The sequence below is a fragment of the Eleginops maclovinus genome, chromosome 9 (assembly GCF_036324505.1).
Source record: "Eleginops maclovinus isolate JMC-PN-2008 ecotype Puerto Natales chromosome 9, JC_Emac_rtc_rv5, whole genome shotgun sequence".
Lineage (NCBI taxonomy): Eukaryota > Metazoa > Chordata > Actinopteri > Perciformes > Eleginopidae > Eleginops > Eleginops maclovinus.
Window position 1 is genome coordinate 18,856,939 of NC_086357.1, and position 19,455 is coordinate 18,876,393.

Here is a 19,455-nt window from a genome sequence, read left to right on the forward strand (position 1 = left end):
GCATTTTTTTTTAGGTATCTTTATTCTATTTATTTGTGTATTACAGCCACATGAATGTTGGGAGGCAACACCCTTCAGTGAAAATCACAGCTGTCAGAAAGGCCTGTTTCTGGACCGTGTGTTGATCAGTCCCAGGACAGAGAAGGCGCTGGCTGCTGCCGTCACCAAACTGATGGCCCCAATGGCCCGTGTAGCCTGAGGAGACAAAGAGGACAAGAGGAGGTGGACCGTGATCTTCAATATATTAAAGAACAAGAACTTTTCTAATGTTGAATATGTCACACCTGTCTGTAACACAGAATAAACAGCACATATTTTTTTAGGTATATTTAAGTGCTTTGATTATTTTTCCCACCTAAAAATTAAATCAAAATCTTTAACTGCTTTTCAAAGCTATGGGGGTTTATGACATTCTGAACATAGATTTTGGGTGGAGTATGATTTTAAACCCATCCAGACTGATGGCATAAGTTGAAACAACCTTCAATCCTGTGCCTGGATCTAACTACCTCATATAGGCCCAATGTTTGTATTTAGGTGCATTCATTTTTTCATATTTTCAGGGCAAAAAGCAAAGTATTACCAGAACATTTACAAAAATTGTTTGTTTTTAGTTCAGAGGATGAGGACCGAAGAAGGAGATTTCATTTTAAGCATCAGTATGCACGGACTACTTTAAAGCAGATGTGTATTTCAGTGGTTGGAGTCAAACTGTGGAATTGTCTACAGAATGATTTAAAGGGTTGTATAAATATTTTTCAGTTCAAAAAGATGTATAAAAAAAGAGTAACTAAACTTTATGAAGTGGCAGGTAATCTGTTTCCTTAGTTGATTGTGATTGTGAATTAGTGTAGTACATGTCGCTTGTTTTTTTTCTCACGTTACTGTAAGTATTTGTTGTAAGTAACTATAATTGACAGACCATCTATTTTGATTGTTTACTTATGTTTTGAGTAAGGGGCAGGCAAAATAAGATGTGTTCTTCTCCCTGCTCCTTTTGCTCATGGAAGGTGTAAAGAGTTGTGTTTTTTGAATGTGAATTGATTTTCTTTTCTTTCTTTTTTTCTTATGTTGTGCACCATCATGAGCGGAACAAATAAAAATGAAATGAAATTTAGTGTTGCTAAATGTATTGGTGGAATTATGGCCCATTTCATATAAAATAAAAAAGTAATGTCTTTGTTCTGTTATAAAAAGTGCAATTCACAGGCAAATCTATGTCATCAGTCACTGTGGTATGTTGAGTGGAAGGTGAGTATTTTGATCTGATGGCACATGAGACAAAGACAAAATAAACAGTGAGAGACCTGCTCGGACACCCCCTCCCCGTAGCGCAGAAGGGTCACAAAGTGCTCGCAGTTGCTCCCCAGCAGGTCGTAAGACACTTCCTGGCCAATGAGGACTTGTGCTCGCTGAATGATCTCAGAGACGGGCAGGGGTGTATGGTTGTGGTCGTACTTGTTGTTTACACGGTACGAGTCACTTCCCACCACCTCCTTCAGCAGCTGCATGCGCACCACTGCCTTCCGGCTGAAGACAGACTTCACACTGGACATGGCAGCTGCCTGATTGTCGTCTGGAAGGGAAAAGTAAGCCTAAATGTGATAACAAGACTTAATAACATCAAACATTTGCCAAAATTGAACATTGTAGGATCTTGGATCAGGAATCTTGCAGGTATATAAAAAGATATAGACTGAAAGGGGAAATGTGTATGCACATCAAACAGGTCCCAAAGTCCCAAAGGCAGTATCCAAAGTGGGACAGAAACAAAAATTCTCAACAAAAGTCGACCAAAATTATTTTCTTAAAGACTTTAAGGGCTTTGTTATTAAATCTTACAAAAAGCTGAATTTTATAATCTGCAGTCTTCAGAATATGGTGTTGTTTTGGCTGAACTAGGGATGTGTTTAAGATTCAACATTGAATGTTGCTGTATTTCATATTGTAGAATAATCAGTTGTGGACAATGTATCACTATTTACTGATATAGTAAATAGTGATACATTGAGGTACAATTTGAGGAAATTGTATATTTCCATATGTTCTACTCTATAATTTAACTGTACTACAGTTCAGAGACAAAATGTGTACCTTTTACTTCAATACATTTATATGGCCACTAAGGTAACAGTTTCAGATCAATTATACAAAATATAATCATCAAATAATGTATAATGCCTCTTAATAGGGTAAGATATAACTTAATTGATCCCATGGTCAGTCCTTACTTACAGTTTATCTTCCTTAACTGTGATTATTTATGCATCATATACACCAAGGCAAAATCCTCAAATGTGTAAACTTGGTAATAAACCTGTTACTACTTTCTCCTCCTAGAATAGAACCCGAGTTTCAAGGGGCTTCCAACCAAACCACAAAGGTGAAAAGAGTATTTTGACACTCTTGCGAAAATCAAAGTCACAACACAGAAATATAAAATGACTTCCTTAGAGTAATAGTCCTGGCATCGAAAACATTTTTTTTCTTTTCCTAAAGAATATTTAAGCATTATCCATTTAAAGTGTGACAAAATACAGCTATGTTGTCTGAGACACTTTGGCCAAACTCAGCTGTTAACACTCTTCTAGTTTCCTACTGACCGACGGGAGTCAGGTTGATGATGTAACCGTCTCCCAGGTAGAGAGCCCAGTGCTGATAAGCTGGTCTGAAGATCTCAATGAGGTCACCGGGCTGAGGGTCACCGGTGGGGTCAGGAAGGTCAGGGTCATTGGAGGCCATCTGCACACAGAGGGAGAGACACAGCACTTATAGATATAACTATTTCACATATTATTTACTTCCATGAAAAATACGCACAGCTGGTCTTACTGTCTTGTACTGGTCTTTATGTGTTTATTAAGAATATAATATGGTTAGAAAACAAGGAGGTTTAGAAGGGGGAGCAATTGGTATTTGTTAATTATTCAAAGTTAATACATTATAAAAGGTTCCCCATTTTATTCGAATCACCTAATGCAGTATGACAGAGCTTATAACAATTGTTTAAATGAACATTTTTTTTATTTCCAATCAGGCCTTTCTTACTTCAACAGTAACTGTTTGTCCAAAATAAAAAACATGTTAAAACATGAGGAAAGATTAAGCTGTGAATAGACTCTTGAAATGATTTGGATGCATGTGTCTCCTGTTGTAGCATGGGCATTCATGATTAATTATTACATATTTGGCATAATTATCATAATTACACCCACTTTTAAATTTCAAGTCACACTGACAGCCTTCAGTCAACTTACAGTATCGTTTTGTTGTTGTTTATCCATCCCACATCATGCTTCCACAATTTCTGAACAGGAAAAGAAAACACAAATTGGAGAGATAGACAACAAAACAAATGTAAGACACCAATAGATAACTGATATTGAATCTGAGAACTAAGAAATTGTATTATGTTTTTTAAATTTCTGCCTGAGTTTGTGTTAAGACAGGAGTCAAAAGGTCAAATAAATTCCCAGGGAAAGAGAATGCTAGATAGGATGGTACAATGTAAAGAGCTCTCAACACACACAGACAATACACACATAAGCTCTTGTGTCACCTGTGCGGCCACAATAGCATCAACACAATGAGGAAGCTGACAGAAAAATAGTTTGAGCCCAGGTTATTTCACATAGAAGTACGAATCCACAACAATATGTTTCCTATCACTTTCTCTAATAGTTACTTTCTAAATTAACTGCCTGGATCACCTAGGATGATTATTAACATTTTCTCATAATTCCACAGAGAGAAGAGTTTAGTTTGGATCAAAACTGCATGTTGATGGGATGAAATCTATATCTGCCCAGGAGAGCAATTAGTACATCCATCTCATCATTAATGTATGATGTGTAGCCATGCTGAGAAAAAGTCTCATATTAATTTACCAAACCAAAACTCTCAAATGAAAATGCAAAGTTTAACTTTGTATGAAGATGATGTCATTATTTTGCCACACAGTATGTAGCAATGCTCTAAAAACAACGACTGTTACCATAAATACAAAACATTTAGTAGAAAAATAATACAAAATACAAAAATAAGTGTCATATGTACATTTAAAGTGCTGGCTATAATAATATATCATACAGATGTTCCTGAATATATGTCAAAGTCTCAAACAATCAACACAGAGCAATTGCAAAGAGGATTAATACTTACTCAAACACCAGCAGCTTTTTCTTCCTCACCATTTTAATCCTCCATCATAAATCCGCACATAACCATAAGAAATCCAGAAAGGAAAAAGAAGAACAGAGAGAGATCGATTCCAAGTTTTGTAGAGATAAAAGATTGCCAAATATCCCAAAGCCAAACCAGACGCGGGAGGTCCTGTTAGAGGTATTTCAGTATCTGAGTGATGACAGTTCGCCACAGTCGCTAAGGTCACACACATGAACCACACACACATGAACACACACACACACACACACACACACACACACACACACACACACACACACACACACACACACACACACACACACACACACACACACACACACACACACACACACACATACACAGGTGTTTCCTCCCTGCCATTGTCCCTTTCAGCACCAGCCTGCTCTTCTGAAAAAGAGTTATTGTGGGCTTGCAAAGGCAACACATTCATTTCAGTTCTGTCTGATCTCTGTGCTTGGAGAGTTGACACTAGTGTAAATCAACCAAGTACATGTGTATATATTCTTAATCGCAACTTTAAATGTATGTTTTTCAAAATTGTAATTGTAAAAAACTAAAATTCAGAAGGAAACCCTATTTTTCCTTTCTTACTTCTATTCATAAGTCGTTTGCTATTGTATGGATAACTGGATTACATTACAGTACATTTATCTGACAGCTTTAGTTAATTTTCAGATTACAGTTTTCATCCCATTCCTGTCCAGTGTAAAACCATCTATCTTTAGATGTGTTTATTTGATAATGTTTGTAATAAACTGAAAGATTGTGTTGTAATCCACAGTGTATTCAATTATGAGTTGAGAAAATTATTCTATTTTTTAAAGCTATATAAAAAAGGGAAAGCCCTGTTTGAATCAGCTGATTAATTCAACACCAACGCAAACAGGGCTGTTTTTCCATTTTTTAAAGATAATGTAAATCTTTCAGAATAAATATGCTACATGATGATCTAATAAGACGTACAGCTGTAGATTTAAAAAAAAACAACAACAGTATACAATGGAATTACACTTACATAACCTTAAAAAGCAGTGAAATGCAACACACATAGTAACTCAGTAGTAATATTTACAAATATCATACACTGCAGGATGGGAAAAGACTGACAGAACATTGTACTGCACTATGAATCCTCTTTTTTAAACGTGACTACTTCTGAATGCAGGACATGCATTGGACTAGTGTAGTATTAGAGCTTTTAGTTCAGTATAGGATCTTAATAATTATTTCACCAGTGCCTGTGTATAATCAGTCATACTCTTGGCGTTCATTAGTTTCAGCTACAATAAAGGATATGTCAGGGGTTGGATGCATTCTTTGCTTGCTGATTGGTTGGAGCTCGAAAACCTCTCGTCATTTGTCTCCGCCCCCCCTGCCTGTACAATTCTTTCGGAAGCTGCGTCAAGCTGAGGATAGTAACCAGAACAGAAAGTTAGAAACTTTTAGATTCAAAATCAATGTAAATGTAAGGAAGACGAAAAAAATCATATCAGTCGGTTAAATTGATGGAAAAGATTACACTTGTAAGTTTACATTTTGTTTTAAATATGATACAAACGACAACTAGAAGAAATGTAAGATGAACACAGAAATAATTGTTGGATGTACCTCTAGCCTAAGTGTGTTACTTTCCTCCAGAATTATTTTTAATCTGCTGCATTTGCAGAATTTTGATTGCTCACAACTGTAATGATCTAAACAAAACACCGACTTTAAAAATAATAGAATCCATGTCAAATCAAAACCACAAGCAAGGGTGAATTGATTGAGTTTAACAACCACAGCTATCTAAAGTATATGCAAGTCAGTAGGAACTAAACATAAACGTTATCCGTCCATATTCAAATACATTATGCCACAATTTCAAACGCAGCAACTCAGATCACCTGGGCTTTTATTTTGAAAGTTATTCCGGAAGCTCTTCTTCTGCTGCGACTAGCGTGACACCAGTGCCATTACAGGATACAAACAGAAGGTTAGCCCGGCTGACAGCGACTAATCTTTCAGCGGGTAAAGGGATTCCCTGAACTGTCGCCACGGATCGATATTGTTTCTGTTATGAGAAGAAAACACTGGCTCTGTTAGGACTGTGGTAAGGAAATATGCTAATGCTAGTTTGCACCCCTGTTGTAACGTTAGCTACTGTTAGCATAATCTGTTAGCTTGTTTGTCACCAACACGCGTCCTCTTTACTTTCATTTTTCATATCTTTATCACAAGTAGTTGAGAAAAGCCAGACATATACAGTCATCATTTGCTACTCTCGTGTGTCATATGTATCAAAGTGGGAAGATGTCACTCTTAACTTCTTGACAGTTGGATTACAAACGTTACTTCTAGCTAACACAGGTCATTTAACCTCTCAGTTTTGCTGCAAACAGTTACCTAAAAGTTGAACAACTGCATTGCCATCATTAACACTTGTCCAGCCTGATCTGTGTAATACAGTGATCATGGTGGTAGTTAACGTTGTTTATGTGCACTTATGTAACTGTGTTGACCCTTTTGACCCCTCTGTGTAGATTGAATACCATGGCTGCAGCCCCTCCTCTCAGACGGTCGGATTCAGCTCGGGGGGAGTTCTCCCCTCTGAAGAGATTTGTTGTGGCCAAGAAGAAGATCAGCGATGTGTTTGAACAACTACTGAACTACGTGAAAGAGACTTCAGAGTTTGTAGAAGGTGGGAAGGTTTGCTTCTCTGTTCTCCATTTGTCAGTCAGTCCTGATAAACTAATTACAGTTAGCAGGATTATAACACTAATAGCATAACAGCACTTCATGCCAGAGTAATTATGACATTATTATTTAAATGAGTTTTGCGTGGTAAGACCTAGTAACAGAAAACAAGTGCAATGCGTTTTGAACAATATGACATAAGCAATTGATAATGTAAGACACATTGGTGCTGCAGGGGTAGAAGAAATAGCTTTGAGAATTGTAATTTTATTCCGTGAAATGTATCAAAGCAGCTGAGACAAACATACATCATGTTTATTACGTGCTAGCTAACTGTCTGAATTGCTCATGAAGTGGCTGTTGTATGTCTGTTTTTTTGGACAGAAACCTGTGGGAACAAAGCTTTGCAGAACATTGCGAGTCAGGATCAAAAGTTGGAGATCCAGGCGTATACTGACAAACTTGCTGTCATTAAGGAGGTGCTGGCACGCAGACACATGAAAGTGGCCTTTTTTGGCAGGTAAAAACATCTTTACACAAACCTCAAATGTTGTTTTTCATAAAAGCAACCTTTATAGCCCTTATTGTTGTGATGTACAAGAGTTAAACTATTCCTACTCGAAACCATTTCAGTACGACTTTTGCCTGAACTTTTATGTTCTTTTCATTTCGCAAGTATCATTGAAGTGACATTTTTCAGTCACTTCCATCATTTCCTCTTGGTAAAACCCATTCTTTATAATTGAGTTTGAACTGATGTTAATTGAACCACGTCTTGCCCTGCACGCCTTAATCCACAACACGATGGGGGGGGTGTGCCAGAGAAATACTGGGAGATTTCCTCTGCTTGATTGGACGATGAGTTGCTGTTCCTTAAACCTCCTTGCATTGTTGACACTTCCTATTGCAAAGTGTTACCAGATTATTTACTCAGTCTGACCCATTGGTTGATCACATTAGTGTTACGTTGACATTTAAAGTAAGTTCTGATGTTACACCCTGGACTTTACATGTGTTCAATTTTAGTAGATTTATTCAATTTATTGAACATGTTGGAAAAAACCCCCCACATTTTAACGAAAATAACAAAAGACTTTACAAGGTATAAAATAAATACTCATGTAGTTTCCTTCATGTTCAAAAGGGTCAAGAGGAAGTTTAAAAACGTTCTGGTCCTACCCCCTCTATTTTTATGAAAATAAATGATAAGTTCATTGTCTTCGGCATCTGTGATATTTGATTTGTTGTTTAAAAAAAACAAATAATCTAAACCAAAATCTTCAACGAGAAAAAATGACAAGCAGGAAATCCCCGGTCCTGCTAAAAAAACATTCAGGATTTTGTTTCTGAATAGTTTTGTTGTTGTTGTAATTTTAAGTATGAGCAAATCATGTGTATTGACATAGAGTCAATGACTGTTTTGTTTTTAGGACAAGTAATGGTAAAAGCACAGTGGTCAACGCCATGCTGAGGGACCGCGTGCTGCCCAGCGGGATTGGCCACACCACTAACTGCTTCCTCAGTGTAGAGGGCACTGATGAAGACAAGGCCTACCTCAAGACAGAGGGCTCTGAGGAGGAGAAGAGCATCAAGGTCAGTGTTGTTTCAATACCACTTTGCAAAGTTTTGTTAGGTTTAAATTAGTCTGGTATGAGCCCTGGTCTGTGTCCCATTCATATTCTTACAGGTTTTTGTTGTTCTATGGAGAACTACTTTGTATTTATGTTGTTGTAAGGGGGACACAGAATCCGGCCATGTTCACTTATCAGACTGTCACTGATGTTGGGAATCCTCACATTTCCTCTGTCGATTGACACTTGATTTTACCGTTGTTGTGGAAGTGTTAAACTCAAAGGAGTCACACAATTGTACAAGCTTAAAAGTTAACTTCCTCACCATGATAACAGAATGATACTCATAGCTTTGTACTGACTTTTCTAAATTCTTGTATAAACAGTATTATAGACAACCTTTCTATTAACTTTAACTGACTAAAAAGAATGAAGTCTACACAAGTTCAACATAGCAAGCAGCTGAATCAGTTTTAATCCATCTATTGTCCTCTCTAGTTGACGCCAAACCCAGTAGCTACCTAACATTTCCCTCTTAAAATATTATCTTATTGGCTGATAAATAAAACGTCTTGTCAAATAATTCGCTTCATAATGATACATACATCTTAGAAGTATGAAATCCCTTAAAATAAGTAATATAACTATGAAGAATCTGTGTGCTCCGACTCTCCAGCCTGAGATAACATAAATAGCTAGATCAACGACAGGAAACATGCTATCAAATCATTTGTAACATCCACAACTCTAACTTGAGCCCGTTTACATCTCCTCCTCAGACTGTAAACCAGCTGGCTCACGCGCTCCACATGGATGAGAGTCTGGACGCCGGCTGTCTTGTCCGTGTGTTTTGGCCAAAGACAAAGTGTGCTCTGCTCCGAGACGACCTGGTGCTCGTAGACAGGTAACGGGATACATTAATCAGATCTGGAAAGTTTATAAACGTCAGGTTGACAGTTTCTAGGACATCAAAATGTGAGGTCTACAAAGAAAAAGTCAGTAATCGTCATTTACTCACCCTCTCCTCTACTCCTTAGCCCAGGGACAGATGTCACATCACAACTGGACAGCTGGATTGACAAATTCTGCCTGGATGCCGATGTCTTTGTGCTAGTGGCCAACTCTGAATCCACACTTATGAACACGGTAAAGCCTCTGAGCCTTGTGAAAACGTGACATTTACACGACATGTAGGTAAATATTACAAGGTGAGATGGCTTCTTAAAAAAAAGTTTTAAAAAACCCCGTTTCATCACGAGTGATCAAAGGTCTGTTCTGTGTGTACACATGACTGGTTTGGACTTGATGACATTACAATATTTGCTTCCACGGATTATCACAAAATGTTCTTTTAAGGTGTTGTATACACCTCTCAGGATGGTGACAGTACAGTAATCTGACCACTGAGATTGTCGTAACTAATAATAACACACCACACTAGCAGGCTAAGCAAGTTTTCAGTCCACTTATAGGGCCAGTGTGGATGTTTTCTATGCTGAGCTGGTTACATAATGAGGAATGTGGCTGCTCGTGTTTGTATGTAGCCGCACAGGCCCCGCATTTGTTTATGTCTGCTCAGGCATTCATGTAATGTGAAGCCGGAGAGAGAGAGTCAATCTCAGAGCTCCTTAACCCGGCCGAAGTTCTTAAAGAGAAAGCAAACACATATTCCCCTCTTTGTTTGTACATCAAATAAATCTCAGGCGTCATTTAAATAATGTAAGATAGTCAAGTAGCAGTGTCGAGTGTCAGTGAGAGCTTTCTGTCTGGCTCTGCAAACCATAAACAATTTGATCCTTGTTTCCAACTCATTTTGCTTTATTGTTGTGTATAAGTTTGCCCTCCAAAGTAAAAAATAAAATAAGATACATTTAGAATCTTCCTTTTTGTCTCAACAATCTAAAAAAAAAGTTTGCAATTGTTGACACAAAAAGGGAAAAGCGACCGTCAAATGCTAGTTTTTTTCACTGATTTGAATAACTCTCCCCCTTCGATCATCTAGGAAAAGCACTTTTTCCACAAAGTCAACGAACGTCTGTCAAAACCCAACATCTTCATCCTCAACAACCGCTGGGATGCTTCAGCCAATGAACCAGAGTACATGGAGGATGTGAGTCTGTTGTATCTGTCTGATGTCAGAAGGAATAATATTTGATTATTACAGAATGTGTTATTGTCCCATTATTACCAAAACTGGCAACAGTATGGGCTCCGTAATTGGTTTAACGTTGTACAGTATTTACAATAAAGGAAAAAAAGGGTTTTTTTAACTTGTTTTTTTGCCAGGAATTGATATTCTTATTCATAGTGACCCCTAACAATATGCCACCTTGTGCTGCAGGTGAGGAAGCAGCACACAGACCGTTGTGTGAACTTCCTGGTGGAGGAGCTGAAGGTTGTGGATCGGGATCAGGCGCCCAACCGCATTTTCTTCGTCTCCGCCAAAGAGGTGCTCAACTCCCGCATGCAGCGTGCTCAGGGCATGCCTGAGACAGGTGAGGCTTCACATTATAGCTGAGCTGTATTTTGTGGATGATGGGGAAACTTATTTTCATATCTTAAGGTTCGATATCATTGGCAACCAGGATATGCTGTTAACAAAACCATATTTACATAGCAAAAAAGTTCCCAATCTTTACATGAATGATCATTAATCCAACAGGTGGAGCCCTGGCTGAGGGCTTCCATGAGAGACTGCAGGAGTTCCAATGCTTTGAGAGGAGGTTTGAGGTGTGTGTCTGTGTTTGTGTGTCCTCTCCATGTCTTCCAATCAATGTATTCCCACGCATCGAGGAAAAAATCTTTTTCCCGTCTGAACTTGACAGGGAGATTTTGGAGAAAACTTCAGAAGTTGTTTATAATCTTTGATATATTTGGGATGAGATGCTGATAGATTTGCTACCACAAAGACATCTCAAAAGGCATGCCTCTGAGGTCAAAGTGTATATCGAGCCAAAAACAGCAGGTTACTCCAATGTTGATAAACCAGCACTGTCTGGCTGCTTGAGTCACTATTGCGAGAAGTGAGGCTATTTTTATTCTTTCAGACTAGTAGATAAAAACTGTGGCTGCTTTATAAGGCTCTGAACCCGAGCTTATTTTATTGTTTTGGTTACACAAACTCTTCTGACATTTCAGTTGCTGCGTGTGCGTGTTTGTGTAAATGTTTTCCAAGTGTTTGAGATGTTTGCACGGTGACAAAAAATGAATAAATGAGAAGAAACCAAAGTCCTTGTTCTAACAGTAACAATTAACCTGAGCGGTGAGAACTCTCACCTGGCTCAGTGGGTAGATTTCGCTCCTAACCGTGCGATAGGTTAGGAGCTAACCCCCCCCCTCCCCCGGACCAATCACTGTGCCTTATCCATCAACCTGCGTCTTCATTGCTGAAGTCTAGATTCACTTAGGCGAGGACATCTGTTTGATTTCATTTCATCCACTTTTGTTGTGTCTTACATTTTTGTGAAGTTTTCTGTGTTTTGATTTGAACTAACAGGAATTTAATTGTGTCCGTAATATTGAAACTAAAAGTTATAGACCTTGAAGTTTGTGTGTTGACAGTGCAGACAAAACATTTCTTTAATAAAAAGGCAGTCGATAATCAGATCGACACGTTTTTTATCAAACAACAGCAGGACACAGTAAAGTTGGTTACTGTGCTGAAGGTTTGCTGCCTGTCTGTGAGAAGTACATAGTGTATCTTGTGGCTCCTTCACAGTAAAAGCCTCAGACGTTTTGCCGGCTTCAAATTTCAAGCAGCAGCATAAAATGTCCAATTTACATTAGCAGTAACTTGGGCAGCTCGGATACCCTGTTTGGAGAGTGCAAAGTAAACAGTGGGCTTGTTATCAATGAGATGAAATCACACTGGTTTACATTCCAACGTGGTTATGGTGGACTACACCAGCAGTAACAATGAAGACTATTTAACAGGGAAATCGAAATAGATTGAATGACGATAGAATTTTGCCAACTGGGATCAATAAAAGTATGTTTAATCTCATCTAAGTCAAACAAAGGTTGTGACTTCGTAAAAATCCTAGATAACTTTGAGTGAAAATATAAAATGACAGTTGTGGATTAGACATTACGCGCTTTTTTGGCGTGACCTAGAATAGATAAAAAATGAGAGCAGGGAGAAATAACAACTCTTAATTTAACTAAATTCCTACTTTTATACATTTCAGTATTTTTTGTATTTTCCCTCATTTGCATCCTTGGTTGTTTACTATGTGTTATTATTTTCCTGTGGCTTCACCAACACATTACTGTGACCCTACAATATGTGGGCTGTGGGACGCAGGATACACACCCTGCTGCTGTCATTTTCAAAACCTGTGTTTCCCTATCTTTTCGTCTCTTTAAGTTAAAGTAGCAGGTGTGTATCTTGCTCTCTGTTTGTCCCCGGTAGCGTGCACCTTCATGCACCCTACCCAGCAGCAGCCTCTATAGCTGTCACAGTAACTTGTGTGTTATGGCCTCGCAGGAGTGTATCTCGCAGTCAGCAGTGAAAACAAAGTTTGAGCAGCACACTATCAGGGCCAAGCTGATCACAGAGAAAGTCAAGAGCATCATGGACGCCATCAACATTGAGGCGGCGGAGAAGAGGTGGGTATCTTGCTCAATACATACTTACTTTTACTTATAGTGGATTTTTTTCTGGAAGTCTAAAGTCTTTTGACCATGTAATGATGGGACATGTAGGTCATACTGTATATAATCTATGAATCTGTTGGGGTAACTTCATTTAGTATCATTGTGTTTACTAATACAGGATACATTTACTCGTACATGCTTTAACTATCAGTGGATTTAGCAAAGAATGCAACTTTCTGCTCTGTTTTTTCTTTGTGTATTCCTTTAATCCTGTGTCTTCATTAACAGCCAAACGGTTCAGCTGCCAGTTTTGCTTTTGTGACTTTTTTTTCCTTGTTGCTGGGGGGTTCTTTATAGAGTGGCAGCACTGGAGGACAGAGAGTATCAGATAGACCGGCTGGAGTTTGTGAAGAATCAGCTCAACCTGCTGATTGATGATATCAAGACGAAGATCAAGGCCATCAGTGCGGATGTGGAGAATAAGGTAATGTGGGAGACAACCGGGGAAGAACTATTAAATGTTAAACCGTTTAGGTTTTAACCCCCAATTTACTCCGTGCGTACACCGACAACTCTCTCTTCCTTTCACCCTTGCTTTGTTATTCTGTGGTATTGAATAACCGTTATAAGGGGGGAAATGTAATAAAACAATCAATAAGTAAAAAAAAAAAAGATAGTCAACTGTTTATAATATAGGATCATGCATCTTCCCTTTTGAGAAGATCAGTCTTGTATTTATATTAAATATCACAGTTATCAACATTTTAAATATTCATTTTTTACTAATTGTTTCACCTCTTCTCTTGATGAGTTTCAGCTTACCTTCTCCCTTATAAAGAAACGTGTTATTCTACTGCTGCGTGGAGGTTTTAATCAAGTGTAAAACTGATGATTAAAACACATTGATGCCTGCACAGAAACCAAGAAAAGGTTAATCAGAAAGATCATTTACTCTATGTAATGCATCAGTTTGAGGCCTCATGCTGCTCGTGGTTTTTCGAGTAGTGCCACAAGTTCTTCCTGCTCTGTGCTGACATGCTGCTGCTGACTGATAAGTCTTGTGGTCTTTCATCCAGGTATCCATCGCCATGGGAGAGGAGATCTGCCGTCTCCATGTAATCGTTGATGAGTTCCACTCGGACTTCCACCCATCGCCACATGTCCTGAAGATCTACAAGTCTGTGAGTAAAGACACAGATTTGTTATACTCGACCACACATTTCCTCGCAGGTATTTTGTTTGTATTCATTTATCTCCATGTGACCTCCTGTTGCTGTTTGCAGGAGCTTCTGTCTCACGTAGAGGAGGGAATGGGGAAGAACCTGGCCTTCCGCTGCTCCGACGCAGTGCACGCTTCAGTCCATTCCTCGCAAAAATACATGATGGGTAATTAACTGCAAACATAACAGAGCAGAGAATATAAGATCTCCTTTGTAAAATCCATTGTCAGTCTCGGACACTTCAAGGCTTACTAGGAGAAATTCTGTTCAGCTCCTTTGATTAATCTGCAGCCCTAAGTTCAGCTGAAGCAAAAAGGTTGACTAAAACTAAATAAATATGAAATAATAAGTACTAATAACTATCTGCATCCCGTCACTAACCTGCGAATGATTGAACAAACACCATCAGTTAAGGATTACAGCTTCTCTTGGTCATTTAATATATTCTGTATCATTATGTATCCCATCATAATACTGCAATGAATGGTTGGTGAGCCAAAATAATAATTTTCTCACAGCATTTCCTTACTCAAGAAAATAATCATCAATTCATAGAAAATGACCTTAGCCCAGATTTCCAGTCCCCCATTGTCTGTTCCCTCACCCGCTCATTTAAAGTGTGTTGCTAAACTTAGTCCAAACCTTTCGGGCTCTCAGGCTACGGTCTGCAACACCCCACGCTGCTATATTTACCCTCCTCGCTGAATGCCATCATCCCGTGCCCCATTATGCTACACATGCGTCACAGTGTCAGGCAAATGAATGCAAGCTGTGCTCGGTGACAGTGACGCTGAAAAGGTGTTAATGTGCCCTCTGATGATAAGGACTCAGGTGCTGTTATGAAATTGTGGTGTGATCTTTTTATTTTCCCTAAGGAGAGACAAAGAGATGCACACTATTTAATGATAATGTGGTGATGTTGATTTTTCCATTTGTGTTATTTTCTGCCCCTTTGTTCCCAACGTAATTGCACAAAAAGTAAAAGGACATATTTTGAATAAAAGTCCATTTTCCATTGTGCATCAGTGGATGTTTGAAATACGAACTATGCCCCAAACTATCCCATGTTTATTTCTGTCTATTTATTTTGTAATCGACTCTCATATGCATTTTTTTCTCCCTCTCTAGAGAGCATGCTCCCTCTGCTTCCCTCTTCTTCCCAGAGCCAAGTCCACATGCTGGTGCCCAGCAGGAAGTTTGACCTGAGTTACGACCTGAACTGCGCCACACTGTGCAATGACTTCCAGGAGGACATTGAGTTTCAGTTCTCATTGGGCTGGACAACGCTAGTCCACCGCTTCCTGGGATCTGTCAACGCACAGAGAGCGCTCAAACTGGTGGACCAGAATTTCCAGGTACAGGCTTAAAACGCATTGTTGGTTTTTATTCCTGCTTTTTGTGTGATGTCCAGGGTTGTACAAAATCGTATACTCTAATGTTTAATTTAAGCCATTATACTGTGCTCGATTTTCAACATAATCAGGTATTTTAAGATAAAACTACAAATGACACAATTTACTAAATACACATCCAATACAAAATATGAAGGTACTTTGAATTCTGTGGGTATATAATTTATTTCTGTAAAAGTTATTTTTCAAAATTGCATTGAAGAAACAATTTCGTATGAAAATCTGGAAATCTTCATGTTTTAAATTCCTCTAAAAAGCAGACAAACCCTGGGTGTGGGCTAGTTATTGTATATACGAACCATTTTGAAGAAATTCAGATTTTCACTCTCATTCCTCAGGGCTCCCGACCAGCTCTGCCGGCCCTCACACCCTCCTCAGGGCCCCCCTCATTGGCGGCCCCGCCTAACAACAACGAGACAGCCGTCATGACCCAAGAGGACTTGATGATAGCTGTGGCGACCAACGTAGCATCCCTCACCTCCCGCACTTCAATGAGCGTCATCATCGTCGGAGGAGTGGTATGTTGTTTCCAAAGTTCTAGCACATCGGCATCCATCATGAAGCCCATAAAAGGTAATACAAAATGTTTTTTCTGTGCATTTCTGCATGGAAGAGCCTCCATTTGGTAGATTTCAGATTTAAATTTGATTAAAATAATGGGGTTTCTCTTATTAAGACATCACATTATACTCAAAAATGATAATACCATTTTTTTTTACAATGCAAAATATAACCTTGGAGCCTTTGGTGATATTTGCTGACTTGTGCTATAGGTTATAATAAAATGAATAACTTGAGGAAGTTATCTTCACAAGCGGATTATTATAAAGCAAAGAAGGCGTTCAACCTCTTTTTTATGATATTATACAGGAATGCAGCAAATAAAACCATCCCTGAAATGGCCGGTCTAACTCTGACGGAGCTAATCCAGTTACTGTTAGTTTGTTCATTTATTTTCTAGGTGTGGAGAACAGTTGGCTGGAAGCTGATCGCCCTGTCCTCCTCACTGTACGGCTTGCTGTATCTGTACGAGAGACTCACGTGGACCACGAAGGCAAAGGAGCGCACTCTGAAGCGTCAGTTTGTGGACTACGCCACCGATAAGCTGCAGCTCATCGTCAACTTTACGAGTGCAAACTGCAGCCACCAGGTCCAGCAGTAAGTCCTGACACAGCAGCATTTAAAGAACTCAATATGTGTTACGGTATATATTAAGCGGTCCAACTTAAGCTGATGTTTTGACAGCTCTTTCCATTTATTAAGTGTTCAAGTGTACAGGCACAGTTAATCTACAAGGCATCATTATGTTTTGAATTTGATCAAAAACACTTTGAACACATTCAGTGAATATCTCCACCCAGTCCCAGTCTTTGCTTGTTTAGAAAAAATGGCTGTTTTCAGCTTCTTAAATAAGGACACTTCTTTTGCTTTTCTCTGTTTAATATTTATCAAACCGAAATATCTTTGGAATGTTTATTACCAAAACAAGATGTTAAAAATATTTTATAGACTAAACAACTGATAGATTCATCTTTATCTTTTTAGGGGCGGAATAATCCTTTAACATTGAGCACATTTATTACATTCATACATCAAGTGGACATTGACACCAAGTGCTCACTTCTCTGCACCATTCCTCAATTTCCTGTAATCTACTGTCAAATCCCACAACCTGCCGTACATTTCCTAATTTGCACACACCCATGGATCCCAGCAACACCCTCCTCTGTAGCAAGGCTAAATAAATAAGCACTGCAATGCTGTGCCCTCTGTGTTGCCAGGGAGATGGCGGCGACTTTTGCTCGGCTCTGTCAGCAGGTGGACCAGACGCAGAAAGAGCTGGAGGCTGAAATCCGCCAACTGACAACCAAGATAGATCAGCTGGAGACGGTCCAGAGCCACTCCAAGAGCCTGAGGTCAGTGGGGCTCTCATGGGGGCAACATGAAGGGTGGAGAAGAGGGTCTACACTGAGGGACATGTTGAAGAAATAGGTGTTTTCTTTGGGTGTTTTTTAGCTTAGGTAGCACAATCCTGCGCACAGTCAACAGACTCACCGTTTAAGAGGCGGTTTAATGATTGAAGTTGTGTATAAACATACAGTATATGGTTCTTGTAGGATGAGGTGCAAAGCAATATAAAGAGTGTGATTGCTACTGCTCCTCTAAAGAGCTGGCTTTAAACTACAGTACTGAAACATATAACCATTTAATAATTTGTAAGATCATAATATTTATAAATGAAGATGGTAATTGCAAACTACTTCTTGAAACAAGTATATTAGGAAGGAAAATCTAGACAATTATTATATTACTTTTTAGTTCTTGAAAGGCCTTGGTATTGTGTCATGTATATGTTTGGCAAAAAAAGGCAACTTATAAGTTATGATGTACAGTGAAATAACTGCATTATTAGTGAATTGAGATGTTACACAACAGCCCTGCAAATGAACAATTTAAATAAATTAAGTTCCAGGTTTAAGAAGTCGGTCCAAATCTGACATGTGTTTGTTTCCTCTGCAGACATAAAGCCACAGATCTGGAGAAACAGTTGGAGGCGTTCACAAACGAGTACCTGCAGCCTCAGCAGTGAGCGGCTCCTCCTCCGCAGTTTGGTTCTTGTTGAGCCAACCATTCCTCAGCTAGACGCCGCCTCACAGCGCTGGCCCGCATCCTCTGAACTACTCTAAAGACTCTGTGTGGACAGTAGTGCTGGAAAGATCACGGATTCAGCAATTGGTCTATCAACCAAATGAAATCAATAGGTATTTTAATAATCAATGAGGGTTATTCAGTTATAAGGCAAGAATACCAAACTTCTGCCACTTAAGTATGAAGGGTTTGTCCTTTTGTTTATTTTGTAAAAATGTAGTTTTTTGGGCTCCTTTGTCTCTTTTTCTTTTGTAGACTAACCAAGGATTAAAAAGATCAATTGGTAATGGAAATAATCTTTAGTTACCTACACAGAAAATAGGCCAAGTCCCAACAGTTTTTCCTCCTCCACCCCTCCCCTCAACCAGGTGTTTCAGGTGCCTGAATAACTGCAGTGAAAAACTGTAAACAAACTGCCTGTACAACAAAAACGTGGACTCAGACGCTCTTAAAGTTGGCGATTGAATCTCGGTCGGCGGGAAGGCTTCCGGTCGGGTGCTACTTTTTGACACTAACGTGCTTCTAACTGTGAATATGCCTTTTTTGACTAATCTTTTGGAGTAAATGAAGTTTGAGTGTCTGTTAGATTAATCATGCATCTGTTCGAGCACACAATCTGCTGTAAGTTAGCCACAAAAAATAAATATATTTAATAGAAAAAAGAGAATCGTTTTTTTCCTTCATCATAAGAACGTAGTAAACATTTGAGTGGAAAGGGAAAGCATGTCTTTGGCAAACTGTTGGTTTATGTTATATTTTCTAACATTTCAAACTTTATAGATTTAAAGATTTGGAAATCCTCATATTTTATAATGTTTTATTTATATCCATTACCGTTGTAATGAGAATTACACCAGTCTGCACTTTGTACATCTGTCTGCTTCTTTTTTTGAATGTGTGTTGAAATACCTCCAGATTTGCCCGATTGTATTAAATCTGCCACAATCTAAAACTGGCTTATTGTTTATTTATTGGGAAGACTTTATTAGCGGTAGGGAGAAATGCTTTTCCAAGCGCCTCCACTTTTAATATTTTGCATGAGGACCCCCTGCATGTGCTCGACTATGCAGGCAGACATCGCTTTACACAATCTGCTAAATGTTTTCAAAGTTTTTCGCTGTAATACAGTTGATGGCAGTGCTCTAA

General features: G+C 38.8%; 2 protein-coding genes and 1 long non-coding RNA gene across 3 annotated transcripts; 1 reads left to right on the forward strand and 2 right to left on the reverse strand.

Moving 5' to 3' along the window:
* Positions 1-16: 16 nt before the first annotated feature.
* On the reverse strand, positions 17-4,399 carry plaat1 (phospholipase A and acyltransferase 1). The gene is made up of 5 exons (XM_063891894.1): positions 4,162-4,399; positions 3,258-3,307; positions 2,604-2,742; positions 1,308-1,576; positions 17-195 (listed from the first exon to the last, which is right to left on the reverse strand). Exons 2-5 carry the CDS (start codon positions 3,282-3,284, stop codon positions 94-96), a joined length of 537 nt encoding a protein of 178 aa, XP_063747964.1. The 5' UTR covers positions 3,285-3,307; positions 4,162-4,399; the 3' UTR covers positions 17-93.
* Positions 4,400-6,119: 1,720 nt separating this feature from the next.
* Positions 6,120-19,261, forward strand: mfn1b (mitofusin 1b). The gene is made up of 18 exons (XM_063891460.1): positions 6,120-6,277; positions 6,708-6,865; positions 7,246-7,381; positions 8,292-8,454; positions 9,212-9,336; positions 9,470-9,578; positions 10,435-10,542; positions 10,774-10,927; positions 11,095-11,162; positions 12,919-13,040; positions 13,386-13,512; positions 14,105-14,209; positions 14,312-14,414; positions 15,377-15,603; positions 15,999-16,178; positions 16,622-16,818; positions 17,442-17,576; positions 18,181-19,261. The coding sequence occupies exons 2-18, from the start codon at positions 6,718-6,720 to the stop codon at positions 18,248-18,250; spliced, it is 2,277 nt and encodes a 758-aa protein (XP_063747530.1). The 5' UTR covers positions 6,120-6,277; positions 6,708-6,717; the 3' UTR covers positions 18,251-19,261.
* Positions 7,113-10,004, reverse strand: LOC134869644 (uncharacterized). The gene is made up of 2 exons (XR_010166439.1): positions 9,451-10,004; positions 7,113-9,359 (listed from the first exon to the last, which is right to left on the reverse strand). It is a non-coding gene; the product is annotated as an uncharacterized LOC134869644 (long non-coding RNA).
* Positions 19,262-19,455: the final 194 nt, after the last annotated feature.